The sequence below is a fragment of the Canis aureus genome, chromosome 31 (assembly GCF_053574225.1).
Source record: "Canis aureus isolate CA01 chromosome 31, VMU_Caureus_v.1.0, whole genome shotgun sequence".
Taxonomy (NCBI): Eukaryota; Metazoa; Chordata; class Mammalia; order Carnivora; family Canidae; genus Canis; species Canis aureus.
In genome coordinates this window covers 22,294,363-22,316,460 of record NC_135641.1, presented here as the reverse complement: position 1 = coordinate 22,316,460, position 22,098 = coordinate 22,294,363, and the positions used below count along the sequence as shown (strand labels likewise).

At 36.3% G+C, this 22,098-nt stretch overlaps 1 protein-coding gene and 1 long non-coding RNA gene across 7 annotated transcripts in view; one reads left to right on the top strand and one right to left on the bottom strand.

The window, feature by feature from the left end:
* Positions 1–22,098, bottom strand: part of VPS8 (VPS8 subunit of CORVET complex) — a 254,636-nt gene that overhangs the window by 173,699 nt on the left and 58,839 nt on the right. For 4 of the 5 annotated variants that reach the window (XM_077879951.1, XM_077879954.1, XM_077879952.1 and 1 more), the window contains exons 16-20: positions 21,641–21,715; positions 20,612–20,647; positions 19,122–19,212; positions 18,657–18,703; positions 17,576–17,665 (exon numbers count right to left, since the gene is read on the bottom strand). In XM_077879951.1, the coding sequence (XP_077736077.1) occupies positions 17,576–17,665; positions 18,657–18,703; positions 19,122–19,212; positions 20,612–20,647; positions 21,641–21,715 (339 nt within the window). Of the gene's footprint in view, positions 1–14,760; positions 14,843–17,575; positions 17,666–18,656; positions 18,704–19,121; positions 19,213–20,611; positions 20,648–21,640; positions 21,716–22,098 lie in introns of those variants that run through there. The other variant, XM_077879955.1, reaches the window with a different exon arrangement.
* LOC144302522 (uncharacterized) overlaps positions 1–22,098 on the top strand; it is a 113,568-nt gene that overhangs the window by 90,703 nt on the left and 767 nt on the right. The window contains exon 4 of one of the 2 annotated variants that reach the window (XR_013369418.1): positions 6,220–6,304. The exons of the other annotated variant lie outside the window; for it this stretch is intronic. This is a non-coding gene — a long non-coding RNA (uncharacterized LOC144302522). The remainder of the gene's footprint in view (positions 1–6,219; positions 6,305–22,098) is intronic. 2 annotated transcript variants of the gene reach the window in all.

Here is a 22,098-nt window from a genome sequence, read left to right as displayed (position 1 = left end):
GGTTGTGAGTTCGAGCCCCATTTTGGTGCTAGAGACTACTTAAAAAAAAAATTATAGATTTCTAAGCCATGAGAGGAAACAATGTCCATGAATAAACTTGTCCAGGGATGATAATGGAGCTAGAAATCAACGGACAATGAACTAAGTCCTAAGACTAATAGTTATAATATGGTCAAAGGACAGAAACAAAATTCAACTCAAGAACAATCACAAAGGTAAAAAAACCAGAAGGGCACAGAGTCACAGATGTCTACAGGATACAGAACTTCAAAAAGGAAAGATGATCATCACTGTTTAATACAGAAATAGGGATGGATAAAACCTGAAAAGTGTTTTTTGGATTCAGATATGCAGATATCATTGCTATCTTTAATAAGAGAGTGTTTTATCTTACTGATTAAGTAGTAAGTACAGTGATGAGTGACACCCAGCCTGCAGAGAACCAAGTGGTGAATGAAGTATTTGGTGGTGTGTGAGGTGAAGGGAGGTAAGGAAAGGAGGTATGAGGAGGAGGAAAGAAAGAGGACAAGGGAGGAAGGGGGAGGAAAAAAAGAGAAAACATCAATATATGTATAGCTGGAATCCCTGAATAAGAAAACTCCAATAGTGCAATAGATACAATTCAAGACACAATTCAAGAAAACTTTCCTGAAATTAAAGAGAGAGAGAGAGAGAGAGAGAGAGAGAGAGAGAGAGACTGAGACTTAAATCCTGATACTGAAAAAACACATCTTATGCTGGGGGAAAAATGGCCTAGATTAGTTACATTGAGATTCAGTGCAGTCAAGTTACTGGATTCCAACAAGTAAAGAAACAGCCAGAAGAAATGATCAATCAATTATGAGAGGGGGGAAACATCTATCTAGCCTAGGATTTCCCCTACAGTGGTATTCAATGTCAGAATGTCACAGAGCAGTATCTTCAAGATCCTTAAGGAAAGCCAAAATGTTTTTCAATATAAAAGCTAGAGTCCACCAATTTGAAGATTTAACAACTCAAAGAATATTGTTTTCCTGAACCTTTCTTCATGAAACAGCTTCAGCAACCAAGAAATGGCTGGTGAGACTTCAGCAAAAGCACTGATGATTAAGCATGAACTGCATTTAACAGCTAAAGTAAAACAAATTATATCCTTTGATGATGAGTAAAAGATTTATATTAAGGCAAACTGGAAAGAGAAAGTAAAGAAGGAAGGAGGTAGAAAAGATCCACTGGCTTCATCTGTAAGATGGCAGTTAAAAGATATCCTTTAAAGCTCATGAGTAAAATTGGAATTAAAAGCTTGTTTTAACAGTATAAAAGCAAATACTGGGATAATGGTTAAAATGTGTAATGAAGGAGGGCTTGAGGTGAAAGGAGGAAGGAAAAATATGCTAGTTTTCATCACTGTAAGGAACAATGGTCAAAGAAACAGAAGATCAAGGGAACTATATACCTTTAGCTATAATCCTAAAGGTAATCATTGGAATAAAATACATATTCCCAAATATCAGAAATATATGCACAAATAAAAAAGTAGTGAAAAGTGTCCTTAAAAATATAAATATATATATATATATTTGGCTTACCTCACTTAAGATTTTCAGAATAAAATCTGAAAAAAGCAAAACTCTGAAATCTCAAAAAAGCAACCTCCCAGCTCTATGGAGAAAGCAAATAAATACAAATACAAAGTGATCCAGAAAGACTGAAAATAAAAGGATAGGCCAAAGTATACGGTGCAAAGAAAAAAATCACAGGATGTGATCTATCAGATAAAGTAAAATTCAGGCTAAAAGGGCAATTACATGAATAAATAAATCATTATGAAGATAAACTTCTTTCTACAAGCTAAATTACTATACAGTACATACTAAGTTATACAATGCTAACATTCATAAAATACAAGATGGAAGGGAAAACAAGGAAAAGAGCACAATCAAAAAGGCACTTTACTTCTCACAGTCCATGAGAAATAAGGTGGAAAACAATGAGTAAGGGTTTAGAAGATGTATAAAAAATTGATTGATAATAAACTATTCTCTGTGAAAACACACAAAGCACTATATTTCAAATGTTCATTGAACACTAATCAAAACTGACCATATACTGGGCCACAAAAAAAAAAAAAAATCTAAATAAACTTCAAAAGGTAGAATTAGTACACACAACATTATCTGATGATACAATAAAACCAGAAAGTAATCAACTATCAGAAAATAAGATGCTTTTTTATTTTTTATTTAAAAAAAATTTTTTTTTTTTTTAAGATTTTACTTATTTATTCATGAGAGACACAGAAAGAGGCAGAGACACAGGAAGAGGGAGAAGCAGGCTCCATGCAGGGAGCCTGACGTGGGACTCGATCCTGGGTCTCCAGGATCACGCCCTGGGCTGCAGGCAGCACTAAACCGCTGCGCCACCAGGGCTGCCCCAAGATGCTTTTTTAAACCTTCTCTAAAAACACTTCAAAGAAAGAATACTAAAGTTGAAGATTATATATAAAGACAATAATGAAAGTGATACATATTGAATTGATAGCCTTAAATAAATCTGGAAATTGATATTTTTAGAACACTCCATCCAACAGCATCAAAATATACATTTTTCTCAAGTACACAGAACATTTACTAAGATAGATGATGTATGTTGGCCATAAAACAAGTTTCAAATTTAAAAAAATTCAACTCATACAAAGTATGTTCTCTGACCACAATGGAATTAATTTAGAAATTAGCCAAATAATGACAAGATGACATCACTATAGATTCTCTAGACATAAAAAGGGTAATTAAAATGTCACAAGCAACTTTTTCCCAGTATGTCTGACAACTTACACGAAATGGCCAAACTTCTTTAAAGATAGAAAATAAAGATCCCTATTCAAAAAGAAATACATAGGGATCCCTGGGTGGCTCAGTGGTTTGGCACTGCCTTCGGCCCAGGGCGTGATTCTGGGGTTCCGGGATCGAGTCCCATGTCGGGCTCCCTGCATGGAGCCTGCTTCTCCCTCTGCCTGTGCCTCTGCTTTTTTCTGCGTGTGTCTCTCATGAATAAATAAATAAAAATTAAAAAAAAATACATAACCTCCTAAAAATTTATACTGGTAGTTAAAAACCTTCCTACAAAGAAAAGTCAAAGCCTTGATACTTTCCATGGTGAATTCTATTAAATATTTAAGGCAGAAACAATACCAATTCTACACAAACTCTTCCATAAAGTTGAAAGGCAGGGAATATTTCACAAATAATTCTATGAGGCCAGGATTACACCAAGACCAAAACTACACAAAGACATTATAAGAAAGCAACAGAACATCATTTCTCATGAACATAGATGTCCTTATAAAAGAAGAGGATACATCATAACCACATGACTTTATCCCAAGTGCCAGATGGATTTAACATTCAAAAAAAAAATCAATATAATCTACCATATTAACAAATGAAAAAAGAAAAACTATATGATCACCTCTATAGATACAGAAAAACAATTTGACAAAAGTCAATAGCATTCATTCCTGTAAATGAAAGAATCTTAGGAAATTAAGAATAGCAATTCCTTAACCTGATAATGGGCATCTTCACAAAGCTATAGCTAGCATCAAACTTGTAAATCAAAGACTGATGCTTTCCCACTAAAACTGAAACAAGACAAGGATGTCAACAATCAGAATTTCTATTCAGCATCATATTGGAGGCCACACTAAAGCCAGTGCCATAAGGCCAGAAAGAAATAAGACATCCAGATTGGAAATGAAGAAATAATTGTTTTTATTTGCAGACAACATGATTATCTATGTAGAAGATCTGGTGGAATATACAAAGAATTATTAGAGCCAACAAAAGAGTTTAGGAAAGGCACAGGATAGTTCAATATACTAAAATCAGCTGCATTTCCATATACTAGAAAAAAACAAGCTGAAACTGAAAAAAATACTATGTACAATAGTGTAAAAAAAAAAAATACTATGCAACTACCAAAGCAAAAAAAAAAAAAAAAAAAAAAGAATTCTCTATGAACCACATAAAAAGATCTGCAAGATATATTAAGTGGGAAAACAATACAAAAATCACAAATACAGTTTCCTATTATTTGTGTTAAAGAAGGAAAAAAATATGAATGGGTGGGTGGTTAAATCTGTGTGTATTTGCTCATGTTTACGTAAGGAAAATCTGGAAGTATACATAAAAACTTAACAATAGTGAGAGGCAGGTGAGAACTGGGCAGATGGCATCAGAGTGGAGACAAACTTTTCACTGTATACATTTTTGTACTGTTTTATTATTTTTATTTTACTTTACTTAATTTTTATTATTTATTCATGAGAGACAGAGAGAGAGGCAGAGACATAGGCAGAGGGAGAAGCAGGCTCCTCACAGGGAGCCCAATGTGGAACTCGATCCCAGAATCCTAGGATCACACCCTGGGCCAAAGGCAGATGCTCAACTGCTGAGCCACCCAGACATCCCTGTACTTTTTGGTTTTTAAATCATACAAATGTTTAATTAATACAAAAAAATTAATTGTTTAAAAAAGAATCGACACAGATAATACAACAATGTATAGTTGATCTCAGTGCTACAAAAATAAGTACCTCAAACATAGAGACAAGGATATACACAAATACATCTAAGCTGATTTATATAAACTCTATTTATATAAAGTAGATACTGTAAAGAAATCTACTATAGTAGATAATACAGACCAGGGACACTGCTAGGTATTAATGATACAGATTTAACAAAGCAGACATATCTTAGAGTCTAGTACAAAGATTTTTTAAGTAGTTAACTATATATAATTAACTATATATGTAGATAGATATATATATCTACACACACACATTTATGTTTTATGGTTAAAGCAAAAATTAAAATACTGTGTGATACGGTTCTTTTATATAAACAAAGAAAGAGAGGGAGATAAATATTTATAAATATAAATTTGTAGATTTCCATACTCCACAGCACATAACAAGGTACCCAAATTGTCCCTCCACTGAGCAGGATGGTATCAAAGAAGACTAAGAAGGAGAGGAGTTGCAATCCCAACAAGACAGTGACAAACCTCTCTTCCTCCCACATGGAAAGTGCTAGTGGAATTCACATAATAAGGCCCAGTGGGGTGGTATCAAAAGAGACTTAAAAGAGAATCAGAACTTTCACCAATGCCCAATCCAGTGCCAGTGATACTACTCTCACCATGCATCAATGGATGCCACATAGGGAACAGTAATGAGGCATTCCTGTCCCTAACTAGCCAGTGAAGTATCAGAGAAGGCTTAGTAGGAAGCACAACTCCCATCTCTGTCCAGCAGTGAAGATGAGCACCCTCTATCAGGTATCAGTGGAAGAGAATCTGTACTTTTACCTCCACTTAACAGTAAGAAGGTAGGACCCCTTCCCTTGCCAGAACAGTATCAGAAGGAAACAGCTAAAACAAAAAATTTAAATAAGATCTGGAGTCTCACAATATAACACCCACAATGTCTAGGTTTCAAAAGGAAATCACAAATCATAAAAGAACCAAAAAGATCTCAAAGTGATTTAAAAAGTGATGATCAATGGATGCCAACACTAAAATACAGAGATGTCAGATGATCTGACAAAGATTTTTAAAGCAGTCATGGTAAAACTGCTTTAATAATTATGATTACAATCTTAAAACAATAAAAATATAGAAAATGTCATTTAAAAAACAGAAGATACAAAGAAGAACCAAATGGAAATTTTAGAACTCAAAAACTGAATAAATGAATTTTTTAAAAATTCAAAGGATTCAAGAGCATTATATATGGTTCAGTGGAAAAATGAGTGAAAACAACAGAAATGTCCAATCTGAAGGAGGAAACAGGCTGAAAAAAAAAAAATAAAATGAACTGACAGGAACCTCTGGGACTAGAACAAAAGATCTAATGTGTCATCAAAGTCTCAGAAGAAGAAAAGAGAGAGAGTAAAACTGAAAAAGTACTTGAAGACATAATGGCCAAAAATATCCCCAATCTGGGATATAGACACAAATATACACATTTATCCAAATAAAATCAATCTAAAGGAATCATACCAAACATATTTTTCAAACTTCCAAAAACTAAAGACAAAAAAAAAATCAGAAATCTTCAAAGTGGCATGAAAGAGAGGACACTTTAGCTATAAGGAAAAATTATTTATTTATTTATTTATTTATTTATTTATTTATTTATTTATTTATTTTATTTTTTATTTTTATTTTTTTTAGGAAAAACCATTTAAATGACTGGATTTCTCATCAGAAACCATGGAGGCCAGAGCAAGTGCCACAGTATTTTTTTCAAATGCTGGAAGTAAGTAACTGTCAACATAGAATCCTAAATCCAATGGTCGATCCTTGAAGAATGAAGGGTAATCAAGACATTCTAAGAGGAAAAGACTTTACTGTCAGCAAACCTACCCCCAAAGAATGGCTAGTTAAAGTTTTCTAAACAGAAAGGAAACAATAAAAGAATGGACACTCTGGAACATCAGGAAGGAAGAAAGAACACGATAAGCAAAAACAAGAGTAAACGTAATAGATATTCTTTGTCTTGAGCCTTATGTTTTATGATTGAAGCAAAACTTACAATACTGTGTAATGCAGTTCTGTATAAAGAGTAGGAAGGAAATACAACTCAGAAATAAAAAGCAGCAAACTATTGACAGATGCAACAACCTAGATGAATCACCAGAGAATTATGCTGAATTTTTTAAAAAGCCAATCCCCAAAGCCTACATACTACATAATTCCGTTTATATAACATTCTTAAAATGACAAAATTATGGAAATAGGAATAATTAATGGTTGCCAGAGCCTATGAAAGGGATGAAAGTAGGAGAAAAGAAGGTGTGGCTATAGATGGGCAAAATGAGAAATCCTTATGGTGATGGAAATGTTCTGTATTTTTACTATATTGGTCAATATCCTGGTTACACAGTTGTACTATAGTTTTACAAGACATTCCCATTGGGGGAAACCACCTTAAAGGTATTTGGAATCTCTCTATATTATTTCTTACAACTGAATGTAAATCTATAATTATCCCAAGTCAAAATCAATTTTAAAAAAAGAAATAGGATACACATAGTTCTCATGCCTGCCCCCAACAGTTCTCAACTCATTTAAATAGAGCTAATCCATTCAAATTAATGCCTTCACTGGCTTCTTAAAGAAACCAAGTCCTTATTAATTTTGAACATTTAGAACTATAAACAAGATTGAAATATTAGTTAAAGCCAAACCTATTTCCATTATATTAAATCTTCCTTTCTAGTATCTAATTATGAAGAGACAAGCTAGACTGTCCAGAGGATTACCCCTGGTGGCAATCTCTAGATGCCTGAAAATAAGCAAGGTGGGATCAGTAACTCTCCATTTCCCAAGAGCAAGGACTAAGCACAGACCCAATCTTGCACAGAATCTGTAGTGAGAGCTAGCAGCTGACATTTCAGGGCTAGTATATGACCACCTGGAGCAGCTGGTGCCCAAGCTCAGATGGTCACCCCACTTAGCCCATCTGGAAAGTTGCATTCACAAAAGCCCTAAAAGAAAGAATAGGGAAAAACAGGTCTCTCTCTCTCTCTTTTAAAGACTTTATTTATCTATTCATGAGAGACACAGAGAAAGAAGCAGAGACATAGGCAGAGGGAGAAGCTGGCTACCTGTGGGGAGTCGGATGCAGGACTTGATCTCAGGACCCCGGGATCACGCCCTTGAGCCAAAGGGGCAGACATTCAACCACTGAGCCATCCAAGCATCCCAACAGGTCCTTCTCTTGAAGCAAAACCTCAGTCTATCCAGTCAGACCTGGTCTATACATGCCTCTCCCTGGAATACTGGAAGGGCCTACATGCAAACTTCTGACCCTTAAGTTCAGCCTGTGCTGGGCACCGCTTGTGGCTCTCTGCCTAAAGTCTTTCAACACAAACACAGTGAACAATACCTATTTTAGGAATATTCCTCTTGGGCAGCCCGGGTGGCTCAGCGGTTTAGTGCCACCTTCAGCCTAGGGCGTGATACTGGAGACCCGGGATCGAGTCCCAGGTCAGGCTCCCTGCATGGAGCCTGCTTCTCCCTCTGCCTATGTCTCTGCTTCTCTGTGTGTCTCTCATGAAGAAATAAATAAAATCTTAAAAAAAAAAAAAAAAAAAAAAGAATATTCTTCTCAGTCTCAAAGCCTTGCAGAATGCCTCTGAAAAATGACTGATATTACGGTCTCCAAAATAAATTAAAAAAAAAAAAAAAAAGAAAGAAAGAGTAGATATTTCTCTAATCTCTTCTTCAATGCACCGTGCTATAAACCAGCCACAACAAACTGCTTCTCTTGTTAGATATGTATATATATATTTAAGATTAAGGAAGGCAATAGATATGTAAATTTAACTGAAAAAAAAACCTAAATTTAAGCCTGTCAATTGTTTGAATGAGTGAACAGGTCATTTTTTTGCATTGTGATTATGTTACCATCTACCAACTGAAGATATCATCTCTGGCTTTCCCTCTTTCACAGGGATGATGCAAAAGGAATGAGGTCACAAATACAGATACCTTTGCTTTTTGGAGCAATGGCATTTATTCTCATAGTGTATATTCTAGAAGTCAATCAGGCAATGAAAACTGCATTCCTTGAAAATGATTCAAAATTATAACAAAGCCCAGAATATATATATGTGTGTGTGTGTGTGTATATACCAGAGGAGATAAGCATTCCTAAACACACACATAGATAGATCAATAGATCTATCTCCATGGGCTATCAGAGCTAGTCAGCCGTATTCCAGTATTAGTATACTAACCCATGAGCAGCTACATAGATAGAAGTATCTCTTTGTACGTGTATGTGTATATGGGTACTTTCCCTTCTTTTTATCCAGGCATGATAACAAAACAATCTAAGAAAGACCTAACTTCCCAGGACCAACATTTTAATCAAACCTCAGAAATAAGGTGTTGTGCTAGACACCAACACTGTTTTCCCTTCCTCAAATCACCTCATAGAAGCATGAGTTAGACAAAGAAGGCTCCTATTGCTTGACTCTGTGTTCAGCTTTTAGTCTCTGTCCACTCTGGCATGAACTCCTAATATAAAAACATATGCCAACAGCTGCTATGACGTTCTCATAGAAGGGAAAATTAAGCAGGAAGATGAGCTTGAGAACAATTAATGTAAGACTTTAGTTTTAAGATATTTTAAAATTCCATTATTTTTCAAATCCTATTAGCTTGCTTCATATAATTAAAATGCCTCGTGTTTGTTTATACCTCTGCCTTGTTTCATAAACAAACATGAGTACGGCAAGATAAAATATCCCAAAATACATGAAACTGCTTCCACAGGTAAGGGACCAGCTTCTGAGTTTAAAAGTAGAGAATTCTGATACCAGAGAAGCCAAAGGGACAGTTTTACAAGTCATTAACTTGAATGTTAAGTTAATTAAGTTGAATGTCATGAAGGACCAATAAGATGAATAAAATGGTATACAATCATTCAATATGATTACCATGACTATACTAAGATGAATTCATTTTGTATTTTTACTTTTTTATACATTTCAGTATCTTCCTAAAATTGATGCATTACTTAGTCCTCCCTTTTTCAAAGTGAGTTACTTAACAACATTGGTCTGAGACTATCAAACAATAGGGCAGCCCGGGTGGCTCAGTTTAGCACCGCCTTCAGCTCAGGGTGTGATCCTGGAGACTCGGGATCGAGTCCCATGTTGGGCTCCCTGCATGGAGCCTGCTTCTCCCTCTGCCTGTGTCTCTGCCTCTCTCGGTGTCTCTCATGAACAAATAAATAAAATCTTTATAAAACAAAAAACAATAAAATGTGCATGAAACCTAACAGAGTATAGGGTGAGGCTCCCTGAGCCAGACAGCCTGGATGCCTATCATGAGTCTACTGTTTACTGGTTGTATGATATTAGGCAAGTTATTCAACTCTCTTGTGTGTCTGTTTATACCTATAAACATCTATAAAATGGAGATATGGGATCCCTGGGTGGCGCAGCGGTTTGGCGCCTGCCTTTGGCCCGGGGCGCGATCCTGGAGACCCGGGATCGAATCCCGCGTCGGGCTCCCGGTGCATGGAGCCTGCTTCTCCCTCTGCCTGTGTCTCTGCCTCTCTCTCTCTCTCTGTGTGACTATCATAAATAGATAAAAATTTAAAAAAAAAAGAAATAAAACGGAGATATAATTACTCCTCAAGTATGTTATGAAGATTAAATGAGATACTTGCCAGGCACACAGCACACAATAATATTAGCCATGATTATAGACATCTGTGTTGTGTATGCTAAGTCCTATTCACAATTCAACCCTCCCAGAGTTAGATTTCAAACATATGCCCTAGGGGCACCTGGCTGGCTCAGCCAATAGAGCATATGACTCTTGATCTCCAGGTCACAAGTCCGAACCCCATGTTGGGAGTAGAGCCTATGTAAAAAACAAACACATACACATGCCCAAGACAAACACATAAATATACAACATAAATACAGGTTTTTAAAAAAAATTCAATCAACATATATTTCTCAAATCAAAGGTACTAAAGCAGATGCTGGGGAAAATCAGTCCCTAGACTTATAATGTCTAGCTGGGAAAGACTGATACTGAGTAAGTAATTTAAGTGCATGGTATCTTACAAAGAACTGTACCTGATTTAATCTGATGAGGAAGTGACGTTTAAGTTCAGACCTGAAATTAAACAGGAGCTGGTTAAGCTAAAAAGAAACAGGAAAGAATTATGTGAAGAGAACATCACAGGAAAAGGCTCTAAGTTAAGAGAGAATAGGGATGTCAAGAAACTGAAAACTCTAGTACAGTAGGGATAAAGAGAATTAGGGGACACAGGTGGAGATATATAATGCAGACCCTTAGAAACTGCTAGGGAATTTAGTCTTTACTCCAGGACACCAGTCTTTAAAGTCTTTAAAATATCTTAAAACCCAAAGAGTCTCATGTCTACACTTGATATATATTTCTCTCTAGAATGAAGTGTAGTAAGAATATATACATGAAGTGGCTAAGGTAATATACCAAGAGAAGATGATATTGACATGCACCAGGATAGTGGCAGAATGGACGTAATGATGTAAAGAGATTACAGAAAACAGTCAAGTGGCTAAATCAATAGGAATGAGTGAAAGACAAGAATCACTCAACTTGTTTTAGGTGTATGGTGGATCCATTCACTTAAATAGGGATCATTAGCAAAGACTTTGTGAAGGATGTTCATGACCTCGAGGTACTTATAAAACATCCAAGTAGGGATCCCTGGGTGGCGCAGCGGTTTGGCGCCTGCCTTTGGCCCAGGGCGCGATCCTGGAGACCCGGGATCGAATCCCACATCGGGCTCCCGGTGCATGGAGCCTGCTTCTCCCTCTGCCTGTGTCTCTGCCTCTCTCTCTCTGTGTGACTATCATAAATAAATAAAAATTGGGCATCCCTGGGTGGCTCAGCGGTTTAGTGCCTGCCTTCGGTCCAGGGCACGATCCTGAAGACCCGGGATCAAATCCCATGTCGGGCTCCCTGCATGGAGCCTGCTTCTCCCTCTGCCTGTGTCTCTGCCTCTCTCTCTGTGTGTCTCTCATGAATAAATGAATAAATAATTCTTTAAAAATAAATAAATAAATAAATAAATAAATAAATAAATAAATAAATAAATAAATAAATAAAAATTTAAAAAATAAAAAAATAATAAAAAAATAAAACATCCAAGTGGAAACGTAAACAGGCAACTGACTATGTGGATCTCAGAAAACAATCTAGGTTGGAGATACTGATAAAATAGTCTGGCTATATCACCTACGGGGTGAAAAAGTAATGATTCTTAAACTTTAACCTGCTTAAGAGTCACCTCAGGGGCAGATTACAAATCGTGGTCACCAATCCCAAAAAGCTTGATCTGGCAGACCTGGCAAATAATTCAAGAAAAAGCATTTTAACCAATCCTCTCAAGTGATTTTGAAATAAGGTCCAGACAACATTTTGAGAAACACTGATTCAGAAATAAAAGAGTATTGTGAAAAATTCTAATGTTTATTGGTTAAATAGAAGAGGAGGAAGAGAATGAACAAAAGCAATCACACGAGAGAAAAAAAAAAAAACCTGTAATGGAGGATAGCACAGAAGTCAAAGGGATAGACATTTCCAAGAAGTTATTAACTGTGTTGAATGCTATTGAGGACCACTAAGAAGAAGGATAAAAAGTCCACTGAATTTAAAGATGGAATGAGAGGGCAGTGAGTAATGGAGACAACACTTATAAAATGTTTGGCTCTGTAAAGAATATGCAAAAAAGGGGTAGCAGGATATTGGGGATGGCATGGGGTTAAGAAGGGATTTGTTTGCTGTTTGACTTTGTTTTGGGGTGCAAATCAATTGACCTCTAGAAGAAAGGGTGAAGCTCAAGATGTAATGAGAGATGTAGTTATTACACAAATATAGGTTCAAATCTTTTCTCAGAAAAATAAGTCACAGCCTATCAAAAATATTATAAGATCCCAAAGTTACTTTCTACAGTTAAGAAAGGTCAAAATATTGACTGATCTTTGGGAAAAAAAAAACAAAAACACTGAATGGCATCCTGACTCTAAGGAAAAGGTGAGGCTCCTCATCAAACGTAAAGACGAAAATTGAGTGCCACCTGCTGGTAAAATATATATTCTTAGTATTTTGACTGAAATAGAAACTAATCTTACTAGATAGAAATTTCAACTAACTGGATTAGGTTATGTTTCCTAACATAATGTGCAGTTCTTCACACGGATACAGGATATAAGATCTTCCCACCCGACAAAGAAAGTCTCTGGTTAGCTGGTCTTCCTCTACTTTAAAACATTCAACAGTAGGAGGCACATAAATCCAAGATCTTTTACATTTCCCTTGGTAATTTCAAACTGAAATACATCTCCTCCTAATTTCTACCCACTGATACTAGTCTTCCCTCTACTGCAAAACGGTAAATCCCCATATTGGAGGTCTTCATTGTCTGAAGGCAAGCCTGTCTCTACTTACTTAGTCATCAGATTCAACAAACCCAATATAGTTTTTTTCAAATGCTGTTCTTTAAATCTCCTACCATCCTGTTGTGGGATATAGTTAAATCTGTCAATAGTCCATAAAGTATCTCAGAGCTTTTATCTCCAACAGGTACCCATGGTACTATTATTTATCTTTATCTGGGCCTTCACAAACTCTTAACTCATACTAAGTTTGTAGTCAATTGAAATTGGGTCCAGAAAGATCTTCCCAATCCAATAGTCATGTAATTTAATTATTTGAGTCTAATGTAGTCTTGATGTTCATCCTTGTTAAATTTCATCTCATAACAACTTTGACCACATTTTGTCAAGATCATTTTGAACTTTGATTCTTGGTACCACCTAAATTTCATTTCTTTATCCAAATCAATTATAAAAACTGGGATATGGGGGCATCTGGATGGCTTGGATGGTTAAGCATCTGATTTGGTTTCAGGTCATGATTTCCAGATCCTGGGATTGAGCCCCACATCAGGCTCCCAATTCAGTGGGGAGAGTTTGCTTCCCCCTCTCCCTCCGCTCTGTCTCTCTCTCAAATGAATAAATAAAATCTTTTTTAAAAAAACATGAAAGAGCCCTAAAATGCAATTAATACTAATCCACCTAACTCTTTTGGGTAGGGATGCTTATCTGGCTGCAAATTGATTTGCCATTTACCAATCTATTTACTACTCAATCTATTTCAGCCATTAGGGTAATGGAAAATTTAAACAAATGCTTTAATGAAATCAAGGTATGATGTAATAGGCACTACATGAATATATTGACCTCCTATTCCTTTCAAAAAGGTAACTTATGAGTTTAACATGGTCATTTTCAAGAGTACTCATGGTTTATGAAAACCACAATGCAATTATCAGTGGATACTTTCCTAAATCCACTCTTCCTTTAAAAAAAAAAAAGTCAATTTAATGATTTCATGATCAACTATCTAAGATTAAACACTTAAAATGGACATATGGAAATACATGTATTTCATTCACCCTAATGGGCTAAAGATCACCTTTTCCAGAAGAAAACTGTACTCCTGAATGAAATACATTGTGTCTCCTCTCCTCTATGTTTAATTGAACATACTTTATTTGAAAATGGATCCAAAGTTACTTAAAAAATGTGAACAGTGACACAGATTGTTCAAACAGTACCTGGGTTATAATTCCACTAGGTTTTGAGATTTACACAATCATTATGCAGCTAACTATACGTCACATTTGTTTGGTTTTTTTCTTTAATATATTTTTAACTAGAGTTTCCCACTTTAAAGACTATCCTCTTTGCTCATGAAAACAGAAGTAAAATAAGAAGTGCTGTTCTTTTTGTTTTTTAAGATTTTATTTATTCATGAGAAACACACAGAGAGGCAGAGACATAGGTAGAGGAAGGAAAAGCAGGCTCCCTGTGGCGAGCCCGATGTGGGACTCGATCCCAGGACTCTGGGATCACGCCCCGAGCCAAAGGCAGACGCTCAACCACTGAGCCACCAAGGCATCCCAGAAGTGTTGTTCTTTAGTAGAGTATAGCAACCCAGATGTGGACTCTAAAGCCTAACTTACTGGATTCTAATCCTAGCTCTATCATTTATGAACTGTGTGACCTAGAACAGGCTACCTAACCTCTCTGTGCTTCAGTCTCATCTATAAGTGTGAATAACAACGGTACCCACCTTACAGAATTATGAGAGAATTACATGAAGTAGTAGGTGTAAAGCATTAACAGTGCCTACCACAGTAAGTATTAGATGGGTTAGATGCTTGCTGCAATCTTCATTCTTGATCACCTATTAACATCAGTTACCCTTTCTCACTGATCCTTTCCTTCACTTGCTCTGAAAATAATCATACAGAACAACAGTTAGTTAAGAACTAGGCTTTGAAACCAGAAAAGCCTGGACTGGAGTACTGGCCCCACCACTTACCAGCAATGCTACCTTGGAAAATCACCTAACTTCTCTCAGTTCAACTTTCTTAATCCACACAACGGGGATTAAAAACAGAATCTCTTTGTTGACACATGAGGTTGTTGTGAGAATTAAATAAAAATTGTATTAAAAAAAAAAAAAAACTGGGACGCCTGGGTGGCTCGGCGGTTGGGCGTCTGCCTTTGGCTCAGGGTGTGACCCCGGAGTCCTGCGATCAAGTCCCACGTTGGGCTCCCTGCACGGAGCCTGCTTCTCCCTCTGCCTGTGTCTCTGCCCCTCTCTCTCTTTCTGTGTGTGTGTGTGTGTGTGAGAGAGAGAGAGAGAGAGAGAATAAATGAATAAATAAAATAAATAAAAAGAAAACTTTACCTAGTACTTGGCATGTAGTAGACACTCGGTGACTCTTGGTCAAAATCCCTTTTGGGGTAGCCCTTAGCATTTTGGTAGGCACCATCTGAGGACTATTCTCTTTTCCAACAATCTTATAAGGCTCATGGTGCCTTTGACATATATCTTTGATTATTGGTCTCCCTCTACCTTTCATAGCTGGTCTGTGCTTTGTAGACAGATACTTCTCTCAACATTCCTCCTCATTTCCTTTCTCTTTGAATTTTTGTAGTTATTATGTCAAAATTTAAGAATTTCCTGTTCTTTGTGAACCCATTTGTTTTTTGAAGCCTATAACCATGAGATTGTGCCCATATTTTTCTTCTGAAACATATGCTTTCTAAAATATAGGATTCAAGCTGAGCTTATTTCTCAACATTATTACAATCTTTAAAATAAAGTGGTATTTTTCCCCCTCAAGAGTTTATCCATTCTATTTCCCCAATCATTGGTAAAAAAGTAAATCCAGAATAATGGTTCCCACCATTGTTTCCTTTACCTTCTAGGAGACTAAATCATTAATAAAAAAAAAAAATGGTAGCCGATACTCTTTTGGCAGAATGAAGCTTCCAACATATATCTAGATACAGAACATTACAGTTTGTTTCTTTGTAAATTTTATAATCTGTATTAGAAACAATCATCTATAGTCCCTGTCATGCCAAGATTCTTTTGTATTTCTCCGCCAGAGCATCACCTTTTTTCCTTTCTTCTTTTATGGCTCTCTGCCATACCCTTTCCCCAAGCACAGTGGTTTCTGTATCATACATACACACACCCCTCATTAGCCCCTCTGAGCATTCCTTATTAGATATTTCTTTTCAAAAGTGTACCTTCCAATGGTCAGAGTTCTTTCAAAAATACCATCCCATCACTTCTTGGTAACAGACACCCCTTATTAAAATATTGTATTCTATGTACACTGCAATGGTATACAAACTTAAGTATATACAAGGTACTGTTGCCAAACAGTACTGTTCCCAAGGCTTTCTTTCTGCCATATGCCTTCCTCCTAATAATTTCATAATTTCATCAGGGTTTATTCCTTTACTTTAGTGATAAATTTAACGAGCATACAACCAACCAGTAATAAAAGTTACTCTGCCAGAAGCCCACTACTGTGACATTAAAGAGCATAGCTCAGGAAACCAAATCCTCCGCTCATACCCTCCAACTGCACTATCTATCCTTGTCTTCCGAAGTTACTAGCATCAATTGGACATATGGAAATATACAAGCTGTGCCTGCTCTTCAGAACTTCAAAACCCCTAGACTTCTTCTAAGTATTTCCATTAATGTACACAAGAAAAATTCTTTCAACTGGATTGCAAACTTTAAGATAGTAAGGACCATGTCTATTTGACATACGATACACCCAGTGCCAGGGGTTGCATACTTTGCTATACAGACTGAGTCCTGCCCGCAGCCTGTTTCCGTATGGCTCACAGCTAAGAAAGGCTTTTAAATTTTTTAAGGGCTGTTTAAAAAAAAAGAAAGAAAACAAAGAGAAATATGTGACAGAGACCATATGGCCTCCCCGCAAAGCCTAAATTTTCCCATCTGGCCTTTTTTAGATAATGTTCGTTGACACTCCGATTTTTTGTTAAACGTGAAAGTAGGGACAGGAGATGTGATGGAACTCCAAAAATGGAGAAGGACAAACAGAGATTTGCAATAAATATAAATGGAGATGACTACAAACATACAACTCACATAATAAAAACTGTACAGGTTTTCAAATTGTTTCTTGACTTCCATTTTCATTGAGTTCTAAGAGAAACTAAAGATCTTTCATTAACATATTTCAGAGATTTTTTTTTGTCGGGGGTAACCAAGCTGTTGCTGAATCACAGGTGCTCCTAGAACTAAATGCAAACCTTGGTAGTACAGCTCTTCTCCGACTAGTCTAATTAACATATATATTACTTATCAACAAGGTGTCAGCCACTGTAAGGTGTCAATTCACAGGTATGTACTCTCACATATACATCTTTTCCTTCCATACACCACTAAGTAGCTAAGCATCAACACTCCACATTTTAGGTATCTACTCTGGTATGACCTGTTAGTTCAAAATTTCTTCATTTAGAATGCTCCAAAAGCCCTGAAATAAAACTGTGAATGCTAAAAAATGTTTAACCAAAACATGAAAGTCCCATTCTCAAGTAATATAAAGGAGCAGTATTAAACCTATTCATAACAACGTCTATTAGAAGCCCGTGCAAAGGTATACCTGAAAATGCTGCTCCATCACTTGGATTTTTCCCTGGTCTGGACACTTTTTCAGAGCTCGATCTGCATAGTGGAACAGGATTTCTACCATCTGTAAGGAAAATAGCCTTGTATAGAAAATCAAAACATGTCTCTAATATTTTTCAATACTCGATATATGTGGATCTGCCTAAATAATACAGAATCAAGTTTTATTAAAAATATTATTTAAAACATTAGTGGCTTTATTTCCCATTTTTTTTTAATCCCACAATAATTTCCTTCAGCCTCAGGGCTACTACTATTTTGGTAACCTCCAGGTCTAGACCTCAGTGGTAATGAAATGAAAAATTGAAGTTAAGCTCTTCAGAAATGCTCTGCTGTAGGTCTTTCCCTCAAGAACACAGATAGAACACATATCTCTAAACTATTTTAGCAAATACTGAGAAAATTATTCATGTCTGAAGAGTGACCAATTTCTATTCATGTTTCCCATATGCTTACACTAATTTGAAATATAATTTTTACCAGTGCATTTGCACAATAAAAAGAGGAATGACTGTATAGTAAATAGATTCAACCAAGTCTAGATTGGGAAAGCAAAGCCAACATTAATTAATTATATGAATGCTAATTAATAACAATAATAATAAAACATCAGCCCTCTCTGTTACCTCAGACAATGCAAACACTTACACATGTAGTATTTCTATTTCTCCTAATTACCTGTTTGTGAAAACTAACACATGTCAACTTTCTATGGGCTATAATTAGGCTCAGAAACAATCCAGATCCCTGGGTTTCTCCCTCCTCCTTTTGCAGTCTTTGGCTATTTTACAATTTTATCATCTTCATAGGAGAGCAAGGGAAAAAAAGGAAAGGTGATAAGAAGAAAGTTTAAAAGCATTCAAGATTGACACCAGGGAATCATAATCATATATATATATATATATATATATATATATATATATAACAAAACAGTGTGTATATATACACTCTCTCCTTGACTATAGTCGTTTACCTAATCATACCCCCAAATTATTAGCTTATAACATAAGGAAAACTGTATTGTACCCTTTTAAAGCCTCTATTAAAATACTCACCCGATCTGCAACAACAGCCTTTCGCTTACTGGCATCCCCTGATAATCCTGCAGAGAAGCAAAATCCAGCATAAAAACAAAGCCCACATCTTCAGGACTGAAACTATTATGGTATTTTATTTACACTGTGCTAGCAATAGACATAATTATAACAATGTTTAGATATCAAAATGTTGACTAATATGCCACAATAAGAGCATCTTACATCTACTGGACCAGATAACCTATCAATGTACTTCCCTTTTATTCCAACAGTAAATTTGCCTTATGAAAGAATTTAAAAAGCAGCATTAAAACTTTGTATTTGTCATTAACCTTTTTCACTGGAAGTCGTACAATTTAATAACATCTTGTTCATAATATATTTGAACACTAGGCTAAAAAGTGTTCTATGAGTGATTAGTATTATTCATTCTCTCTACTCCAGAAAAATAATGTCTACTATACAGGTATTCTGTTAACTTACCCACTACTGCTTTTGCTTTTCCTTCATGGAAAGACCATGCAAGAGCCAAGGCTTCTGTAAGACAATCTTGTTTCAGGAGATGATCCACTCTCTAAAATGCACAAATGAGAAAAGCTAGACCCCTTTGTTTGACCAACTAAGAGCTGGAATTCCTATTCTACCTAATATCTTTTCGGAAGTTGTTGCTTAACAGCTGAAATTATTCCAATAACCATGTGACTATCTTATTTTTTTCTAAGATTTTATTTTTGAGAGAGAGAGCCCCCCACAAGCAGAGTGGAGAGGGGAGACAGAGAATTCCAAGCAGATCTTCCACTAAGCTGGATCCCAGAAACCTGAGATCATGACCTCAGCCAAAGCCCAGAGTCAGACGGTCAACCGAATGAGCCATCCAGGTGCCTCTGTGACTATCCTATTTCCAAGAAAAGTAATTTCTTAAAGCACTGGACTGTACTGTGACTGTATAAGCTAATATAAGCAGCCACAAGGCCTAAATATGAAAAGAGGAAAAGGCTGGAATGTCACTATAACAAAAATGGCCAGTTAGGGGATCCCTGGGTGGCTCAGCAGTTTAGCGCCTGCCTTTGGCCCAGGGCGCGATCCTGGAGTCCCGGGATCGAGTCCTACGTCGGGCTCCCGGCATGGAGCCTGCTTCTCCCTCCTCCTGTGTCTCTGCCTCTCTCTCTTTCTCTATGTCTATCATAAATAAATAAATAAATAAATAAATAAATAAATAAATAAATAAATAAATCTTAAAAAAAAAAAAAAAAAAAAAAGAGCAGTTATTTAACACAACACCCATTCACTCCCTCCTCTTCAGTAACAAATTCCAAGTTTACCTGAGACAGCAATATACCAGCTAAAGGACTTTTCTAAGACTCCCTTGTAGCCATCTGGGGCGATGTGACTAAGGTCTGGCCAATTATAGATAAGTGGAAATGTTGTTTGGCCATTCTAGGATGTGATTTTTAAAAGGCAGGGGCCTAAATACACACACACACACACACATATATATATATGAATATATAAATGAATGAATGAATGAATGGCAGGAACCAGCCCTTCTCTTCCCTTTCCTCCTGCCTGGAATGTGCACTTAATAGCCAGAGCTCCAGCAGCCATACTGGAACATAAAATGACCTAGAGACAAGAATTCACACACAAGGGTGGTGAAACTAGTATAGATAGTACACTAAAGACCATAGAGCTGCCACATTAGCCACAGACTCCCTACCTCCAAACTGTTTTTACATAAGAGAAACATCTTACTGAAGCCACCATTAAATTTTCTGATAATATGTAGCTAAACGTAATCCTAATTTATAGTTAGTTTTATCAAATCAAGTACCTAATGGTTACAGTGATTCTGATGTATACTTCTGAAATTAAAAAGCAAAAATCCAAATAATCTTTTCCTGCAAAGTCAAAACAGAAATGTTAAGATGCTATCAATTCAACAGCTCTAATATACAAAACTACTTTGAACTCACCTCTCTCCAGCTTCTCAGCATCATCACATAAACAGACTGGAAAGTAAAGAAACCATAATTAAAATGATCATCTTTAACAGCCTTGTTTAGAAGACATATTTGTCCCAGTCCCACATCTCATTTTACTTCTAAGTAAAAATATTTCATACTACAGTTAGAGGTATCTACTAAAGTATTTTCAAGGGCCCACATTAAAGAGTCAATCAAACATTCAACAGTCACTAAGCCACTAAGTCCAAGGAGCTAATTCCACAGGAAAAGAAAAAGAATGCCCAAATCCCTGTACTAACTTGATAATATTTTGAATTTTTAATACTGATGAAATATTTCTCCAAGTTAAAAAAAAAAAGGAACTGATACACAAAAAAAGTTCCTATACCAGCAATTCTATTCTAAGTCAAACTGCTCAATGCATCGTAATACATCCTAAACTGATCTAAGCCAAAGGACATCTTAATTACATGACAAATATACATGATAAGGTATCTTCCTGGTCATGAAAACATAAATGTGAAGATTATGAAAGTATATCCTTGAATAAAAAAAATAAGCACACTATGATAACCTAAATGAAAGTAACAGTATGTCTAAAAGTTGAGAAAATAAGTAAGTTAAAAATCACAACTAGGGATCCCTGAGTGGCGCAGCGGTTTGGCGCCTGCCTTTGGCCCAGGGTGTGATCCTGGAGACCCGGGATCGAATCCCACGTCGGGCTCCCGGTGCATGGAGCCTGCTTCTCCCTCTGCCTGTGTCTCTGCCTCTCTCTCTCTCTCTCTCTGTGACTATCATAAATAAATAAAAATTTTAAAAAAAAATCACAACTATATGGGTTGTGAGTTCAAGCCCAACATTGGGTGCAGAGCTTACTTAAAAAGGAAAAAAAATCCCCCCCCCCAAAAAAAAAAAAAAAAGTCCTAGATTATTGCTGATCAATATTCACTTTATAATGCACAGCTCTCTTTACCAGAAACTTCAGCCGCAACTACCCTGACACAAACAAATGCCAAGTCACAGAGTAAAAGAGCTTACTTTTGTCCCCAAATAAAAGATCTGACCACCATAGCTACTGATGGATTGATAACAAGCCTTCTCTCCAACCAAAGCCTATAAAAAAAGAAAAAATTACATGTATTAGAAGTCTCATTAAGTTTTTTTTTTGTAGTGTATATTCAATTTGCCAACATATAACAGGCACTGCTCATCACATCACATGCCCTCCTTAATGCCTGTCACCCATCACCCTATCCACCCCTCCCACTCCTCCCTTCTGCAATGCTTTGTTTCTCAGAGTCAGGAGTCTCTCAGTTTGTCTTCCTCTCTAGTTTTTCCCCACTCAGTTATGGTCCCTTTCACTATTTCTTATATTCCACATATGAGTGAAATCATATGGTAATTGTCTTGTTCCAATTAAAAGGCTCATTAAGTTTTAAACAATGTCAAGTACACAGAATTTAAGTCAACATAGTTTTATCCCATAAATTAGTGGG